Source organism: Aythya ferina (assembly GCF_964211825.1).
Source record: "Aythya ferina genome assembly, chromosome: 9".
In the NCBI taxonomy this organism is placed as follows: Eukaryota; Metazoa; Chordata; class Aves; order Anseriformes; family Anatidae; genus Aythya; species Aythya ferina.
The window spans coordinates 14,065,013-14,083,827 of NC_140305.1; the positions used below are offsets into that span (position 1 = coordinate 14,065,013).

Genomic DNA, 18,815 nt, shown 5'->3' on the forward strand with positions numbered 1-18,815 from the left:
CCTCAGCAAGTCCCAGCTCCTTTGCCCTGTCTCAGCTCCATCCCCTCATCTCGGCAGGAGCTGAGTGCCACCCCTCGCCTGGCTTTGGGTGCGAGTGTTCCCCCACTGGTCACCTCTTTGAGGTCCTCTCCGTGAAGGACGCCCGCAAGTGCACAGCCTGACCCTGTCTGGCAGCGGGACACCAGGATGGATCTTCTGTCCCCAGGCCAGGATCAGTGCTGTGGCCGGCTGTAGGGGCTGTGGCGCTGGGGCAGCACCCTGCCACGGCCAGCTCTCCTCTCCGGTGGTGAGGGTGAGGAGTTGGGAGCTGCAAGGGGAGGCAGGAAGGTCAGCGGATCTGCCCACCCTGCCAGGCCTGCAGAGGCCCCAGCTTTGCGGTCCTTCCCTGAGAGGGCACGGAGAGCTCTGCTGCCCCGAGCCTGAGCACGCCGTGCCCCTTACCAGTGCCCGGGCCAGCGCAGCCAGCGCACTCCCACTGCTGGGTGGTGTCCCCAAGGCCGGAGCATCGGCGGTGGGTCCCGCTGGCAGCACAGGAGGAGCAGAGCAGGAGCTGCCAGGGCCTGGGGAAGAAGTTGGGCTGGTGACCACGCAGACCCCAGCAGGCAGTGGCGCCACAAAGGCCCCCAAGGCTCCAGAACCATTGCTCATGGCGCCCCAGCAGAGGGGAAGGTGCCTGGGCAGAGCCCCAGAGCCACTGCACGGCTTGGTGGAGATCTGGCTCACAGCCCCCAGCAGCCGGGGAGCTGCTGCTGTGGATGCTCACCCTTCCTCTTCCCACTGCTCCCGGCCTCCCCTGTACAGGCACTGCCTGGCATCGCAGCGGCCATGCAGCTGTGGCAGTGCCAGCTCCTCCTCCTGCTCCCAAGCCGGCTTTCTTCAAGAGAAAGTAGGAAAGAAAGGTCACGAGCTCATGGGGCACTCAGCAAGTGTCAGTGATGATGCTGGGACAGGGCTCAGGGGCATCCCTGGCAGCAGGCCAGCGCCCTCCTGTCCCCCAAGCAGCCCCTCTTGTTGGGGACAGTCTGCGTGGAGGGATTAGGGCCAGCCTGGCACAGCACTGGGGCTGTGCCCTCTCCTGCCTTGAGTGGGGTGGGAAGGAAGAAAGGAACGCACATGTCTGGCACGCGGATTCCCATCTGCACCATCTCAGGGACAAAGCGCTCCTGGTCCCGGCAGTGGGGGCACGCAAAGTGCCTGAGGCCCGCCCGATACGCCTGTCCCTGTGGAAGAGAGACTCCCCGTGTGAGCAGGATGCCGCTCTGGGCGCATGGTGTCCCTGCGGGCTGGCAGAGGGAAGGGTCTCCTACCTGGATGCAGCCCCGGTGGAACCAGGCGTGCTTGCAGGAGGGGCACACCATGGTGGTGTAGGAGAGGCTGTCCTCCACCACCTCCATGCAGATGATGCATGTGGTGTGCCCCTCCTGCAGCGTCTCCACAGTCTGCTGCGGGCGGTGCTCCCAGCAGAAGGAGCTGGGTGAGAATGGAAGAGTTGAGTGAGGCCAGGGACTGCCAGAGGCCCTGCACAGCTCTGGCCAGAACCTGGAGAGGACACCACCTCCCCAGGGGCATATGAGACCCCCCTGTCAGCCCTTTTGTCCCCAAATGAGCCCCCCACCCAACATTTCCCCACATGTGCTGGCTGGGGCTCTGCCCTTCCCTGCTGGGCCCCGGGGCACGCATGCCACACCGGGGACTCTGCCTGCAGGGTGCAGGCTGAGGGGGCTGCAGCCCAATGTAGGGCAGCTCGTACCTGTACTCCCCAAAGAACTGCGAGATGCAGCCCCGCTGGGAGCTGCAGGGCAGGTGGAACCGGCGCGAGCACCGCTTCTGCCGGCAGGCGACGGTGGCCCCCTTCTTGCGGCAGACGCAGCAGCGCTGCAAAGAGCACAGCAGCCCCATCAGTGACGTGGCCGGGGCCACTGGGACTTGCCCGGAGCTTGTCCAGAGCCTCGAGGATTTCTTTGCCAGGGCTTGGGCTCAGCTGCCACAAGCCTCATCTGCTCAAAAAAAAGCCCTCACCTTGCGAGCTGCCCGCCTCACTACCCGCCTGATATCCGCGGAGAGGAATCCGAAGATTCCTTCCCCTTCAGCGCCTCGCTGGTACAGGCCCTGGGCTGGATACTGGAAGACAAAAAAGCCCCGCAGCTGCTCAGGGCAAGGAGATAGGGACCATGGTGGGGAGGCTGTGCTGGGAGCGCAGCAGGAGGAGGTGACAGCCAGCGAGCAGCGCGCTGGGGATGACACAGTCCTGTGGGCTCCAGGTGCCAGTCAAGGGGTTGGGGAAAGGCGCGGGCAGCCGCGGGGAGCTCACCAGGCAGTGCACGTGGGCGCAGACCCCGTCCACCTGCTGCATCAGCCCGCAGCCATCCAAGCTGGTGTCCGAGCGGTGGCACAGCACGCACTCTGGGGGAGGCAGGGCGGCAGCCATGGATGAGAGCATCCCCCCACTGAGCACCTGGCAGGTGTCCCCGAGGGATGCCCGCAAGGGCCTGGTCGGGGGCTCCTGGCAGGGCGTCCCCGGGTGTCCACAGCCCAAGCGGCTCTGCACAGCCCCAGGGGGTGCTCAGGGCCCTCCACCTCCAGGGAGCTGCTGGGGCATCTGCTCTCACCGTCCTCCTGTGCCTCAGGGGCCTTCTCCTCCTCTACGGCAGCCATGCTGCGCAGCAACTCCTCGCCTCGCCTGGCCTCGCCTCGCTGCCAGGAGCTGCTGCCTCCACGCCTGGCGCTCACTAGAGACGCAAAGTCCCTCACAGACTCGCCTGTGTCACTGGTGTCATTGTGCTCCCTCAGTGACCTGTCACTATGAGGCCATGGAATGGTGGATGATGCGGCAGGGCCCAGGAGCTCCCCCAGCCTCACAGACACCCCCTGGGCTTCCAAGCCCACGCTGCAGCCTCTTCATCCCCGTGAATGGCCGTGGTGGCTTGGCCTAGGCTGATGGCCAGGTGCCCACCCAGCTGCTGTCTCGTTCCCTCCTCAGCGTGACAGGGAGAGAAAATACGAGGGAGAAACCCTCGTGGGTTGTGACGAGGGCACAGGGAGATGGCTCACGGGCTGCTGGAGAAGCAGAGAAGTGAGAAACAAAGAAACAAAATGAAACAACAACAACAACAACAACACCTTTCCCCCAGCCATCCTCTTCCACCTCTTCCCCCCGAGTGGCGTAGGAGAACGGGGGAATGGTGGCTGCGGTCAGTCTATAGCACTTCATCTCTGCCGCTCCTTCTCGGTCACTCTTGTCCCCTGCTCCAACGTGGGGTCCCTCTCAGGGGATGCCGTCCTTCCCAAACTGATCCGGCGTGGGCTTCCCACAGGCAGCAGCTCCTTGAGAACTGCTCCAGTATGGGTCCGTGCCACAGGGTCCATCCCTCAGGAGCACACTGCTCCAGCCCGGGTCCCCCCCGGGCAGCAGCTCCCCCTACATTCCCTGCTCTTGCATGGGCTCCTCTCCACGGGCTACAGGTCTGGCCCCGAATCTGCTCCAGCAGGGGTCTTCCACAGGCCTCAGCCTCTGTCAGCGCAGGGCCACCTGCTCCCCCGTGGTCTCCTCCACGGGCTGCAGCATGGACCCCTGCGCCACTGTGGTACTCCATGGGCTGCAGGGGGACAGCCTGCTGCACTAGGGGCCTCTCCACAGGCTGCAGGGGACTTGTGCTGCATGCCTGGAGCACCTCTCCTCCTCCTTCTTCACTGATCTTGGCGCCTGCAAGGCTGTTTCTCACTCCTTTCCCTCTCCCAGCTGCTGTGTAGACATGTTTGTTTTGGTTGGTTGGTTGGTTTTTGTTTTTTTCCCGTCTTTAATATGCTCTCACAGAGTCGTTGCTTATTGGCTTGGCTCTGGCCAGCAGCGGGGCCCTTATCTAACATGGGGCAGCTTCTAGAGTCTTCTCACAGAAGCCACCCCTATGGCCCCCTGCTACCAAAACCTTGCCACAGAAACCCACTAGAGATGTGAGGCTGGGACATGAACTAGCAACAAGGTCACGTCCAGGCCCAGTCCTGCCCAGCCTCTTCATGAATGATCCGCAGGGCGGAGCAGGGCGTGCCCTCAGCAAGTCTGCTGCTGATCCAAGCTGGGAGGAGATAGGGATGCACCAGAGGGTGGTGCTGCCCTGCAGAGGGCCCTGGGCAGGCCGGAGAAATGGCCTGGCAGGATCCTCCTGGAGTTCACGCCAGGGAAGCTTGAAGCTGAGGCCCTGGGGAGGAAAGCTGGAGACCCCAAGGCTTGTTGGAGTTGCCCCAGCTGGAGGACTGGGTCCAGTTCTGGGCTCCCCAGGACAGGAGAGCCATGGGCCTACTGGAGGGAGCGCAGTGAACGGCAGCCAAGCTGGTGGAAGGACTGGAGCATCTGTCCTCTGGGGAGAGCTGGAGAGAGCCGTGACTGCTCGTTGTGGAGAAGGCCTGTGGGGATCTGGCTGAAGGATATCAATATGTGAAGAGAAGGTGCAAAGGAGATGGAGCCAGGCTCTTCTCAGTGGTGCCCAGTGTCCACATGGCTGCAGGTGGCCCTGCTTGAGCATGGGGGTTGGAGCAGGTGACCTGCAGAGGTGCCTTCCAACCCCGACCCCAGTGTGTGTCCGGTGGTTTTGCAGGGACCTGAACCAAAGCGCGGCCATTCAGCCAGGCCCGAGCACCGGGGCAGCTGTGAAGGAGGCTGCCAGGAGGATGCCATACTGGATTTGCAATGTCTTATTGCATTGAAGCTTTTCCTCCATTTTTCTTGCTTCCTCTTTTGTTTGAGGGAAGGAGGGACTGAATGGTTCCTGATAGACCTTTTCTGTCCTCTGCAGACATCTCTGGTTTGATGCTTCCTTAATCGCTCAACTGATCTGTCGTGTTCTTCTCCCTTCTTTCTGGGCATCCTCTGCCTCCCTGTAGCATTCTCAAGGGTTAGTAGTGGTGGGAGGAGCAAGAACAGCCTTTTCTGCAAAGACCTGTGCTTGCAATGGGGCTGGGCCTGGCACTTCTAGTCTTGTGAACCTGTTGTGTCTTCATGGGCACCTGGCCCTTTCCTCTGTAGCTGGGAGTGCTTGGGGGTGGTCCTGAGCAAGGAAGGGGCTGTGCCCTCCTGTGTAGGGAAAGCTCCAGGCTGGCTGGTGACTGCAAGGGAGAGCTGAGGCGAGGCTGTCCTCCAGACCAAGCCAGGAGGTGTTGTGTCCGTATGGGAGGTGGGGAGGGTTCTATTGATGAAGTACCTTCTATCCTTCTATTTGCAGCCAGACCATTGCTGCAACTTGTTTTGCTTGAACTCTCTTTGCTGGAGCCCCTTCACAGGACACCGTATTTCAATCCCTAATGCTGAAACGAGAATCTTGCTGTCTTTGGGTGGTAACTCTGCATAGACCCTTCTTCCAAAGCGGAGGCTGAGCATCAGCTTCTGGTAGGATAAGGTAGTTCGAGACCACAACCACTTTTAAGTTATTCTTTAATAAATATATTCCTTTAATTTAAAAAAAAAAAAAAAGTGTTTGGCTAAATGTTTGTGCTCCAGTCCTGATTTGGTTGGTCTGTCTCTGCCTTGACTCTTCTCAGAGTTGTTCAAGTGCACATGTGCTGAGGCTCTGCTTCTGCTCAGCACAGCACTGAGGGTCACCTTCCTGCTTGGTGGTCAGGTCTGTTTTGTTAAATAGCAGTGCCTCCTTTCTTCTTTTTTCTTTTTTGAGGGGTGGGTGTTTTGTGTGTATTTATGTCTTAGTCTGAGTGTTCAAGAAGTGATAATGACATAGACAAAAAAAAAAAACACACTTTATTTGTACAAGAAAATGCACAGGAAAATGCAAGCGAGCTGCAGCACACTGTGTGCTGAGTGGCTGAGGGAAAGAGCAGAATGGGAAACAACTGAGCTGTTTTCTCCTTTTGGTCAGCTTTTTGCGCTGTTTTTGTTCTTACTGGTAAACATTGTTCTCAGGCTCTGGGTTAGGCTAACTACCTGCCTCTGTGCTGTAGGGACAGTTTACAAACATAGGACACCACCTCCCCAGGGGCATATGAGGCCCCCCTGTCAGCCCTTTCCTCCCCAAATGAGCCCCCCTCCCAACATTTCCCCACATGTCCTGGCTGGGGCTCTGCCCTTCTCTGCTGGGCCCAGGGGCATGCGTGCTACACCAGGGACTCTGCCTGCAGGGCGCAGGCTGAGGGGGCTGCAGCCCAAGCTAGGGCAGCTCGTACCTGTACTCCCCAAAGAACTGCGAGATGCAGCCCCGCTGGGAGCTGCAGGGCAGGTGGAACCGGCGCGAGCACCGCTTCTGCCGGCAGGCGACAGTGGCCCCCTTCTTGCGGCAGACACAGCAGCGCTGCAAAGAGCACAGCAGCCCCATCAGTGACGTGGCCGGGGCCACTGGGACTTGCCCAGAGCTTGTCCAGAGCCTCGAGGATTTCTTTTCCATGGCTCAGGCTCAGCTGCCACAAGCCCATGAAGTGGTGTACATGGCAGGGCCCAGGAGCTCCCCCAGCCTCACAGGCACCCCCTGGGCTTCCAAGCCCACGGTGCAGCCTCTTCATCCCCGTGAAGGGCCGTGGTGGCTTGGCCTAGGCTGGCGGCGAGGTGCCCACACAGCTGTTCTGTTGTTCCCTCCTCAGCGTGACAGGGAGAGAAAATACGAGGGAGAAACCCTCGTGGGTTGTGACGAGGGCACAGGGAGATGGCTCACGGGCTGCTGTCAAAGACAAGACCATCTTGGTTTGGGGAAAACTTGTTTGATTGACTTCCAATCGATGAGAGTGTAAAGCAGTGTGAACTAAAAGCTATCTAAAACCACCTTTTCCCCACCTCTATTCTTTGGCCTCCTCCCTGGAGCATTGCAGGGTATCAGGGACTGGGAGTTGTCTCTCTACTACATTCTCAGCTCTCTCTCTCAGCTCTGTCACCCAGCACTTTCTCAGCCTTTCTTCAACTGCTGTTGGGATGTGCTGCTGGAACTTGAGGCCGGGAGGTGAAGCTGAGCTGTGGGAATGAGATGTGAGGCTGGGACATGTACCTATGGTGTCAGACCATGATGTGCATTTAGGACAAATCATTTAGGAATGCCCACTGTGGAAGGGAGAGGACGGATGGATGGGAATGGCTGTGGGTGGCACGTGCCCATGGGAGACATGGGGAGTGGTGGTAGAGTGCTTCCCATGGCATGGGGAAGCAGCCGGAGCTGCTTTGCAGGCAGACAGGCACATACGGATCCGTTGTATCAAATCTCTCTTCTGACTCCACTCTTTTCTGGTGCTGGCTGTTTTGTCCCCAGATGGGGACTCAGCCAAGCCTGTAGGTACAGGGCAGGATGTTACTGTGGGGGGCGTCTCATACTGTGGGGTGGGGAGCAGCACCCTGTGGCCACTCATGTGCTCTAGAAAATGCTGCGAGCACCTCCAGCTGGGAGAAAAGTCTCTTGTCTGGGGGGGACACACCACACTGCTGCAGGTGGGCATCAACGGAGGGAGGACATAGGCAACAGGACGGGCAAGGTGTGGCTGGGGTGAGGGAACTGGGATCTGTTGTGAGCGTCAAATCATCCAACAGAAGAGCAAATGGGCACATGGCTGTGTTGGTATGAGTTCCTGCAGCTTTCTGCTCTGGTGCTCCTGTGGTTCTAGCATTGAGAGTACAGTTTCTTCTCTTCCTGGAAAAGCAACCAAGTAACCCAATCTGAACATCATTACTATTTACTTAATATTCTTGTGTAAAAGCAGTCACAGTTTGTGCAGAGAAAACCAGGAATTAATTAGGTCCTGGGAGAAATCTTTGAAGGACAGCCCTCTAGGGGCTACTAATGGGACAGGCTGAGGACAACCCAGTACAATCAGTTTTCAAGCAGTGGAAGTGCTTGAGGATGTTTCTGTACTCCACTTGTCATGTTCTGTATGTTCTGGGATGCTCCTGCTCAGCCTGCATTGGCCAAGTTTAGAGCATATCACAGGGAAGTGGAGACCCTGCTTTTAGGGCTGTAAAGTCATGCTGCCAAGTTGGGAGCCAAATTGCCTGTGAGTTTGGGGAGAGGGAAGGGTATGGCCATAGGAGGTATGGGAGAGGAAGAGTATGTGGGAAGTAGGGGTGAAGGAGGGCTGTTGGTGGAAACTGTTGGACGGGGAGTGATAGAGGTGTGAACCAGGACAGAAAGGGCTGTGGGAACAGACAGGAGAGGGTTGGACACCGCCTGTGCAAATTCATAACTGCTGGATTTTATGGGTTATTCAAATCTTTTTCACTGGTAGGAAGTGAAAAGCCAGTGCTGCACAGGACAATGACCTGAGCCTTCACACAGGTGAACACAACCCGCTGGCCTGAAGAGCCAGTGACAAAGCTGGCCATTGCAGCTCAAGAAAGGAAGCCTTCTGCCCTCTGCTGGCAAGCAAGACATATTTCAAAGGAGCACTGGGGGACACCTGAGAAGAAACGGTGCCCACCGCCTAGCTCACCAGCACGAATGCAGTCAAATTGTTTGCACAGAACCTCAGTGCGTGCGGGACAGAAATATTCCGAGGTTAGAGCGAGACCGGAATGGTTGCACACAACTTAGCGCTGCCACAATTCAGGCAATCGGCATTTAAGCTAGGGCAGGACAGCAACAACTCACCGCCTGTGCCAGGCTCGCACCTAATGCAACCAGGAATTTATGGAGAACTTCCAGGTGGCTTATTTCACGTAAGGGAAGGATCTTTTGGCCAAGTAGCAGTATACACAACTTGCAGAAGAAACTATCTTGACTCTTGCCAGTTTCCAGGCCACAGGGGCCTCTCCACAGGGGAACTGCTGCTGCGTGCCTGGAGCACCTCCTGCCCTCTTGCACTGCCCTCGGGAGCTCAGGGCTGCCTCTCACTCCTCTCTCCCAGGTGCTGTTGTGTTGTGCAGCAGGTTTGTTTGTTTGTTTGTTCCTTTCTTAAATATGCTCTCTCAGAGGCACAAACAACATCGATTATGGGCTGGGCTCTGGGCAGTGCTGGGTCCCTTTGCTGCCAGCTGAAACTGGCCCTTATTTAATACGAGGCAGCTCTTGGATCCGTCTCACAGAGGCCGGGCCCGCTGCCCCCTGCTACCAAACCCTTGCTGTGCAAACCCACCGCAGGATTTCAGGACCTTCAGGAGCGCCCCCAGCCCTCCCTCACCTTTTGCCCTTGCCAAAGCGATCGCAATGCTTTGAAAACAAGGAACGGGCATGGAGGGAGCCCAGGGGCACCCAGGGGTCTCGCACCACCACGGGTGTCCCCCTGGGGGGGGGTTGGTGACAGCGAGGTGTCGCACAACGAGGCCGGGGCCGGGGCCGGGGCCGCTGCGGGCGGTGCCCGGGCAGCCGCTGCCCCTCAGGGCCCCCCCCGGCGGCCGTTGGCGGTGGGAGGGGGCGCGGGGAGGGGGCAGGAGCGTAGGTAGCGGGGAAGGGGCGGCCGGGGGGGCATGAGGGGGAGCGGAGCGCCCCGGGGGTACTGGGGATGGAACGGGGGAGCCTCGGGGGTGGTGGTGGGGTGGGGGGCAGCCGGGGATGCCGCAGGGGCCAGGCTGGGAAATGGCGGCGCCGCCCCCCACCCAGCGTAGCCCCCCCCCTCCCCATCCCCTCGTTTCGTCCCCAGATGTCGGCCGTGAAGCAGCGGAGCGGCCGAGGCGATGCCCAGGACGCTGCCAGGGACTCGCAGGCCCGGCCCGGCCGCGTCAAGCGCCGCAGGACCAGGGGGGAGCGGAACCGCACCAAGTTCGGCCCAGGCCTCCCCAGCAGCACCAGGCGGCAGGGGCCGAGACCCCCCTGGGGGGGCGTCCCCCCGCTCCCCCGGCCCGCCCCCCCCCAGCACAGCCCCCTGCCGCCCCCCCGGCCCGTCATCATCACCCAGCAGCGCCTCAGCCGCCCACGAGGCCTCCTGGGCCGGGGGGTGACATCGGGGGACATCCAGCGCCTGCTGGGGGGCGGGCAGGGGGGCGCTCCCCCCCCGCCCGAGGGGCCGGGAGGGCCGGCAGGCAGCCCCCTCCCCGAGCCGGGGCTGGGGAGGGTCGGGAGGCCGTCACCCCCCCGGCCCCAAGTCCTTCGAGGACCGGGGGGGGACGACGGGGGCTCCCCCAGCCCTGCCGGGACGCCCCCCCGGGAGGTGCCCGCCCGCTTTGGGGCCCTGCTGCCGGCACCCTCCGAGCTGTGGGGCCGGGTCCTGGCGGAGGAGCGGCGCCGAGCCGTGCTGGCAGCCCTGCTGGAGCGCCACCGAGCCCTGCCCGACCCCGCCGCCCTCCTGCCCCCCCGGCCCGTGGGGCTGCCCCCTCCTGGGTCGCCCCCTGCCTCCCCTCCCTCGCCGGGGCTCTGCACCCCTGAAATGGAGCCGCTTCCCCAACCGGTGCGCCCCCCTGCACCCCTGCAGGCCGTCACTCAGGTGGGTGACCGAAAAAACGTATTTCCTCCCCCACAAAAAACGCCATTTCCCCCCCCCAAAAAATGGTGATATGTCCCCAGCTATCCCCTTCTCCCTGCTGCCAACCACACTTTGCTCCATCAGGCACTGACCTCTGCAGCTTCCATGTTGCCCCCCAGTGTTTACTGTTCTGAGACAAAGAGGAACAAGAGTCTCCAAAACAAACAAACAACAAACAAACAAACACCCCAGCTTTTCCCCCCAAAACACCTCTACTGCCATTTTCTCTCAACTAAATGGTGATGCTGCCCATACCTGTGCCCCTTTCCCTGCTGCTAACCACACTCTCCTCCTGCAGGCACCAACCTCCCCTTCCATGTTCCCTCCCCCTGACTTCAGCCCTGAGACAAGGAAGAGACAGGTAAGTACCTAACTGGGGGTGTCCCCATCCCCAGTGTCAGGAAGGGTCAGTTTATGCCCCACTCCCTGCAGAGCTGTTTCCCCTGGATGATGGAGGATGAAGACGAGGCACACCCTGAAAAACCTGCCATGCAATTCTGCATCCGGACCCCCTCACCACCACTGTTCAGGGCCCGCCACCCTGCACCCTCCCCTGCCGCCTACCTACCTGCAGGGCGCTGCACTCCCGAACCTGAGCTGCTGCCCCAGCCAACGCAGAGCAGGAACCCAGCACCCCGGCACCGCTGGCGCCGTGTCTCCCCACAAGCTGTCGATCAGGTGAGTGCCACAGAGAAACTGCTTTGCCCCCAAACAACATTTTCTCTCCCTAAAATAGTGATGTATCCCCACCCCACTTTTCCCTGCTGTTAACTGCATTCTTCCCCTGCAGACTCCAAGCCCCCCTGCTGTTCCTCTGCCCCCTGTTTTCGGTGCCAAGAGGAAGGAGAAGCAGGTGAGTCCCCAGAGGGGCATGCCCCCCACCCTAATATGAGGAGGGGTTGACTTACACCCCCCCACCTTACTGCAGAGCTGGCTCCCTTGGATGTCAGAAGAGGAGGATGACACACACCCTGAAGGCCCAGCCCCACTGTTCTGTGTCCGAACACCATCTCCACCACTGTTTGAGGGGCTCCCCCAGCCCCACATCCCCCCGGAGGAGCCAGGCTGCACATGCCGGGCAGCATGGGGCCCCAGGATAGAGGACAAAGCAGAAGGGCATGGCCAGATCTACTGGCGGTCCCGTGTGCCACAGCATCACCAGGTGTTAGAGCATCCCATGTCAGGGACACACGCCCCACACCACCCCTGTTGGTGCCACAGGGACCGGCGGACACCCCCTGCTTTGTACCAGGGCACATGCCCCTGTGCCCCCTCCTCATCACACCACCCCTGCAAGCACAGCCCTTGTCCCCACAGCAGGCCTCGGCACGCCACGAGCTTCCCCACGTGCCGCTGCTCACCCCCTGAAAGCCACCGGCCACGGGGCTGGAGGGGGCTGCCAGAGCCACGGCAAAGGGGGTGGCACCTTTCCTTCTGCCCCCATGCCACAGTTCCCCACAGTGCAGGGGATAGGGACTCTAGCCCCAATGTCTGGCTCTTCCCATGCCTGTACTGAGGGACATGGGTAGGCATACTTTATTGGAGTAACCTCCCTGTGCTCAATAAAGGCTATTACACCTTTATGTGGCTGTGTCCCTAGTAGTTTCCTTTTGGGACCCCCCTTCCTCCCAGCTCACACTCATCCCTATGGGATCACAGACTGGGCATCCACAGCACCAGTGGTTTGGGGTGAGAAAAGCTTTTTTTGGGTCTTTTCAGAGGGCAACCAGGGCCTGGCAGGGGTGGGAGGTGGGGGAGCTGCAAGCCAAGCACAACTGATGGCTAACAAAGGCTTTATGAGTCGTTAGGCAGCTCTGGAGCACTACTTGGATGCACACACACCACACCCCCCCATGCACACCCTGATGCACCCTCAATGCCCGGTTCAGGCCAGCAGCAGGGGGACAGCAGAAGGTCCAGGCACTGCTGAAGCTGGACCCACCCTCTGACTACTATCCCTGCTCTTACCCTGGCAAAAAAATGATACCGCTGGGGGAAATCTGGACAGTGTCAGAAGTGACTACAGAGCTCTGTGAACAGTAGTCCAGTCCACATGGTGTTTTCAGTTCTGCCAGAGAGGGAAAAGACTGTGAGGAGGAGGGCACTGGTAGCACAAGTTAGTAATTGCCTGCAGAACTGGTGTTGGTGACAGGGTTTTGCTTTCTGTGACCCTAGGACCATGCTTGAGGATCGGTGTCTGCTTGGGAGAAATGGAATCCACCTCTCTAAGCAGAGGAAAAATGTTTCTGCCAAGAGGATGGCTGACCTCATAAGGAGGTCTTTAAACCAGGAATGAGGAAGAGGGGAGAGGGTAACCAGCAGTCCCGTGGAGGAGGGACAGACAGGGTTGCTGAAAAAAGCACATGGGGTAGTGTGAGGAAGGAATCACAAAGCCAACAAAATGGGCATTAAGCAGGGTCACCTCTACTACTTGCAGGTAAGCAAAGAAGTTCCTGCGAGGCACCATTCTGCAAAAAGCTCCCAGTGCCAGCGAATTTGACTTTTGTACTGATTAGCGTATATGCTATGATGAAATGCCCCAGGGTGGCATTATGTCAATTATATTTATATGACTGGCTATATCAACTCTCTGTCACACGGAAGGCTGTCTGAAGCTCCTGCCGGTACAGGAAATGCAGCACTTTGTACAGAACAGGGAAAACAGCTTCCTGCCTGCAAAACAGGCAGCCAGTTCACAGATTTATGAATTTAGTTTCTCTGCTTTATGTTGTTAAAGACAGGGGGAGCTCAGTAGCAAATATCCTGCCCATCTCCCAGGGCTGGACACACGGTGTGCCTGCATGTGTCCTTCAACACAGGCACAAGAGAGCCATGGCAAAGGGTCGTGGTACTTGGCAGGGCCTCAGACCATCCACACAGTGCTCTGTTGTACTGGGACTCTCCTCAGCAGATCAGGAAAATTGCCATGTAGCCCCCAAAATGGACCACAGGGGTCCCTGCAGCAGGGCCCAGCTGAGGCTTTCTCTCCTGGGCAGTACCTGGCAAAGGCAAGGCAAGCTGCAGGCATGCAAGAGGATCTGTCTTCTGCAGGACAGGACTGGCTTCAGACGGAGCATGGGACAAACTGGTCTCAGTCCTTTCCAACCATCCTTTTCAAACAAAGGTGGGAATTGGTGCAAAGGAGCTGTAACATGCAGCTGCGGACTTGAGTGGAGAGGTCTGATGCAAAGAGAAGGGATGAAAATCCTAGGTGTGCTTGAGACAAATGGTGGAAGGTGAGCAGAAACTTGGCCCATGTAGTGCCTGAGTTCAAGGAAACTGCCTTAACCAACCTGTCCAGACCTCCTTAAGACTCCTTCTTCATCAATATCACTTGGAGAACATTGTTAACAAGTATTCTGTAAGTGGGAAAAAAATGAAGGGAAAAAAATAAAAAAGGCTTGAAAAGAGACATTCTTTTACAGAACCAGAATCACCTTTTTTATTAGGTGTTTATTGAACTTTTTTGTTTAACTGCACATCACATCTGAAACTTCTCCAATTAGCTGGCTGAATCTTGAAGACTTGAAGACAAATATGGGAAGAGACATGGCTTTTTGTATTTTAATGAGTCCCATGGTGTATTTGGTGCATGGACCTCAGAGACTGAGAGAAGACTGAGCAAACCCCTGAAGAAGTCAATGTTAGAAGCAACCCCCCCAGTTTCAGGAGGTATTAATGGGTTCCGCTGAGGGCCAGTACCAACAGAGGGTCCCCATGGACTTGTTAGATGAGAAAACTGGAGGCAGTGATCATGGGTAGGCAAAGGCAATGTAGAGGTGGTGCTGATGCTAAGTAGCCCTTGATGTGTTACATTAACCCTGACCTCCAGGTCCTTTGAAGGGAGTTCCTGTCCCTCACACATCGCTCAGGGCTCTTCCTGGTGTCATGGAATATGGGAGGCATTCAATGCTGAGAGCAGGACTACAGGATAATGCTTCTGGGACTCTACTGTGTGGGGCAGAGATAATGGCATCCTAGTGACACCAGGTTAAGGTTTCTCCTGGTAGGTCTTGGTGGCAGAGACCTCAGCCATAGGCAACAGGAGAAAGAGCTTCTGTTGGGTTTTGGTAGGAAAAAGGTTCTGTTGGGAGCTTTCAGCATCACTGTAACCCTTGGCCCCTGCACCACAGGCTCTCCCGTGCTGTCCCATGCCTTCACCTTGCAAGTCTGTGGACACCCAGTCCTCTTCTTCTCCTAAACATCACCCCAAAAGATCACTGTCTTTACTTATTTCTCTCCTTCCTCCCTGGCTATTCCTTGAAACATGAAGCCCTGGGGTGACCCAAACCCCCTCTGGGTGGCCTGTTGTACCACGACAAATTAGAATGACATTTCTTTTTCCTCATGTTTGGTCTCAGTCTCCCAAGCTGCACTTCGTGGCATTCTTCCTTTCTCCTGATTCTTTCCACTACCAAAATAAGCTTCATCCTCTCCACAACCATCCTTCAAAGATTTTTTTTTTCCATGCTCTTCCCTCTTGGCTGGCCTGCCTGATAACCATGTCTAAGGCCTAGCTGATCACAGTGCTCATGGGGATTCCTCAGAAAGAACCTTCTTCTGTCCAGAGTAAGTGTGAGCAACGATCTCCAATTTATATTGATCCACTCCAATTTATATTGATCCAGAAGGTCTCCTGATGAACTCTGAGAATATAGGAAAGGCAAGAACCTTTCTGTCAGACATCGTGTTGGCACCCTGTGCCCAGCCCTAATCTGCCTTTTCTCTCATCAGTCACCTGGGACTTGTATCACTTCTGTAAAAATCTAAGATTTTCCCATTTAAGTCTTCAGCTGAATATTTGAATATTTCAGCACTGGTTCCCACCTGCTTTTTTTTTTTTTTTTTTTTTTTTTTAGGAGAACTGGCAGCACAAACAGGATTTCTTTAATTTAAAAAGTACAGAAAATAAAGAGTAGTCCAGTAAAAAAATATATTTCTCTATTGTCTATTAAGTGGATTTTCAAATTTCAACAGTGGACAACCTTAGTGGAAAACATTCAGTGAGATACATAGGAAAGGGACAGCCAGAAAGGCAATTAAGGAGTTGGCTCAAGAGACAACCATGCAAGCTGCTGGCAGACACAGCAAGCTTTAAACTGCCTGGAGTTTGTCTGCCTGCACAATTGAGATGGATGTGAGTGAATGGAGTAAAATGAGAAGAGGAACACTGAATGGACAGTGGAAAGTGTTACACTGACACACTGCTAATGAAATGACTTGAGAAACAGTTGCTTTAATCACAACATGTGGAAATAAATGAAGTATTGATGAGATTCAATAGACACACTGATAGACAGAGCAGTGGTCAAGCAAGTACTGGGGACGATCTCCAAATGTGCCAGGCCCAGCCCATAGCCCTGCTACAGGTTAGCAGTTACACTGGCAGAGTCACACACACACATTTTCTGCCACCCATGACATCTGACTGATGCTGCAACAAGGTGTTTCATGCCTGGGTGGCTCTCCTGCTCAGCTCCCTCAGTCCTTGACCTATTTTGTGTCCCTTGCTGCAAACCTGTAACCCTCTGTAGGCAGGGCAGACACTAGCTGTGCCATCCCCTCCAACTCCCTGCTGTGCCCCGGCCTTTGCGCCTCCATGGCCATGGCTCAGCTGTACCCACAAGTTAGGCCGTGAAACCACCAGCTCCTACCTCTCCCCAGCATCCAGGTGTCCCTTTGTCACCTGCAGGATGGGGAGCATGGCAAGGAGAAAGGGGACAGCGAGGGGAGAGGTCCTCAGAGCATAAGAAGCAGGCAGGTAACCACAGACACCATGGGGGTGGCTCTGAGGACCCCCCCCCCCCCCCCCACCATCATCTTGAGTGGAGCTGGGCCACCTGGCACCTCAGCAGTGGAGCAGAAGGATCTGTTCCTTCTCCTTGGACACTAAGGAACTAAGCTGGAGGCTCCATCAGGTGGAAACAAGTAATCAGGCTTGAGTTTTGTCATTGCCTTCAGCTGGGAGTCAGTTATATGAGGGCTGTGTTTCCAGGCCTCAAAGGTTAGGGCCTGCTAGCTCTGCTTGGTTGCTGTGTGCCCTGTCACAGTGCCTGGAGCAGAGGGGGAAACACTTGCAGTTTAGAAGTTGTCCTGCTAAAGAAGGTAAAATATGTAATTATATCTTTTACAGTGTTGCTTTCTTTATGTGTTCTCTGTTCTTTGACTGTATGTCTTTGTTCTGTGGTATTTTCAATGTTATAATGTTATATTGCATGGTATCTACCAGTTACCTCATTCCAGAAGCAAGCTGTGAAAAGTGCTGATTTTGGTAATTACTCTTTCTCAGTTTTTTGAGGTATAAATGTTTTCAGTTGTTCTAGTTAGATTATGGGGGCTGAAGCTGACTGGTTCATCCCAGCAAGGATCAGACAGGAACTATATATATATATAAATATATATACATATAATATATATTATATATATATATAAAAGCTATTTGGGCATGTCAAATACACTCATACATGCTCACACTTGAGCAGTAATAGAAAGACAAAGGATTTATTAATGAGTTAGCTTGTTAATGTACTGACCCTAGGCTGATGACAAAATACTTTTCCAATTTGTTGATGTCATAGATACTTAGCCAGGTCATGGTTAGCATCCCATTGGTATCATTGCGAAGTCAGATTTTTGCCTTGTTAGTCTTACAACAATGTATAAAGTTTTTATTTGTTTTGATTTTGTTTTTAATATATATATGTTTGAAACTTGAGTGAGGAAAATTATATATTTTAAGACTATATTCAACTGCTTTCATTGACTGCTGCATGGGTTCTCAAGATAAATATTTCCTTTTTAGGGTTTCCCACTGTTTCTGCACCCAAGCTGAAGCCTCTTTCATGTGGGGAAGGGTTTTCTTCTTTGAAGACTTGGCAAATATTTGCCCAGGGTGGATGTGAAGGAGGCACACATATGGTAAGTGTCCTCTCAGAGGCTCCTGCATTTTTTTTAAAGATGAACTTCTAGCTCTAAGTGGTACCAAGTATTAGTCTATGGCTCTGCTCTGTATTCATGAGAAAAGTATATAAATGGTGTAAATTTTGTTGTGTACAAACCCTATTTTTATGTAAGTGGGTGATTTTTATTTTTTTTAAAAGGAGGGGAATTGTTCTTTATATAAGAACAAGGTCAAAGAAGAGATTTTCCTTTGAGTATGATATAGCTGAACTGACATGAAGTAGGTAAAGGGTGATTGGAGCAGGATCTGAAGCTGACTAGAAGTGTCTTAAAGATGGGGAGAGAGTGTTGTAGGTTTTTGTGTGATTGTCCAAAATAAAATAAGTGTTTATTTTAAAAATGAAAATTGTAAAAACTTAACTGTGAATTTTAAATAAGAAAATGGCTTAGTGGTAGGTATTGGATTGCTAAGGTACTGTGATCCTGACTGAACCTAATGTGTTGGTTAAGGTAATATTTTTCTTTTCTTGGTCTTTACACTTATTTAGCTTCCATTTAATTAAAAAAAAATAAATCACTATATATACTCTGCAAGCATGCTCTCCTGTAAAAGACATGGTGTGTAATTGGAGTAGATGCTAGGAATGTGACCAGAGTGCAAGCCTCTGTTCTGCATGGCACTGAAGTTTTTACTTAAATTAAGCAATTGTCTAACAGCTCTGGTGGCTTATTCAGTCTGTACTATGTGGAGCCTAATGCTCAAAACTGTAAGATGCTTTGAAATATTAGTTGATTTATTTAACAGAACTCTTCACTTGGAAAGTGTTCAGAAAAAAATTAAATGTTTTATTGAAATATCAAATGTTCTGGCAATGTGATTAATAAAGAGCTTGCAGGAATTGGATTAGCAAGCAAGAAACTGCTTTATTGATTCACTTTATGTATACGCAAAAAATGTTATTGTGACATGAGCTACTTCATAAAAGACTACTTGTCTTCTCCCTGCAATTCCAGGCAGCAAGTTGAAAGTGAATTTCCACCAGATAAGGGGCAGTTCAAACTGTTATGTGAATGATTATACAGGTGGGAGGCTGTAAGAAAACAGCAGGGCTTGCTGGTTAAAAGCAGTGTATTACAGGCTGTGGCTAGAAACCAAGAACTAACTTTTACTTGTGCTGTTATTGACACTCATGTTATTAAAATGTTTTTGCGTGTTCAAGTGCTGGCAGGTATGTAACTTTTAAGCCATGTGAACAGCAGATGTTGTCTTCCCTAAAATTCTTTAAATGTAAAACAGTGACTGTAAGGTGGTTAAAGTTATTGCTAGCTTCCTTTCACCTGGAGTGCAGTAGATATCCAGTTGTACTGTGAAGAGCATAGTGTGAACAGTTGAAAAGCTACTGAGCAGCATGGGTCTGTAGGCTGAACAACCTACCCAGGTTGGACAAGCTCAAACTTCCTTGTCTTTCAGGGAATGTGGCTGACATGGCTGATTTCGCTCTCACACTGAGTGATGGTGCAAGCAAAGGAGAATGCTTGCTGTG

The 18,815-nt window shown here is 54.4% G+C and overlaps 2 protein-coding genes across 2 annotated transcripts in view; both read left to right on the forward strand.

The window, feature by feature from the left end:
* Window positions 1-9,991: 9,991 nt before the first annotated feature.
* Window positions 9,992-11,954, forward strand: LOC311441809 (uncharacterized protein). Its single transcript, XM_084530324.1, has 5 exons — window positions 9,992-10,332; window positions 10,670-10,732; window positions 10,804-11,049; window positions 11,162-11,224; window positions 11,300-11,954. The coding sequence occupies exons 1-5, from the start codon at window positions 10,276-10,278 to the stop codon at window positions 11,885-11,887; spliced, it is 1,017 nt and encodes a 338-aa protein (XP_084386450.1). The 5' UTR covers window positions 9,992-10,275; the 3' UTR covers window positions 11,888-11,954.
* A 4,421-nt stretch (window positions 11,955-16,375) lies between these two features.
* The window catches only part of FAM168B (family with sequence similarity 168 member B), a 66,045-nt gene continuing 63,605 nt past the window's right edge, over window positions 16,376-18,815 (forward strand). Inside the window, exons 1-2 of the mRNA XM_084529976.1 lie at window positions 16,376-16,476; window positions 17,174-17,289. The gene's annotated coding sequence lies outside the window, so the exon portion shown is untranslated. The remainder of the gene's footprint in view (window positions 16,477-17,173; window positions 17,290-18,815) is intronic.

Coding starts and splice junctions, on each gene's coding strand:
- LOC311441809 (XM_084530324.1), top strand. CDS start 10,276: ATGGAGCCGCTTCCCCAACCGGTGCGCCCCCCTGCACCCCTGCAGGCC. Junction 10,733..10,803: donor CTGAGACAAGGAAGAGACAG/GTAAGTACCTAA, acceptor CACTCCCTGCAG/AGCTGTTTCCCCTGGATGAT. Junction 11,225..11,299: donor CCAAGAGGAAGGAGAAGCAG/GTGAGTCCCCAG, acceptor ACCTTACTGCAG/AGCTGGCTCCCTTGGATGTC.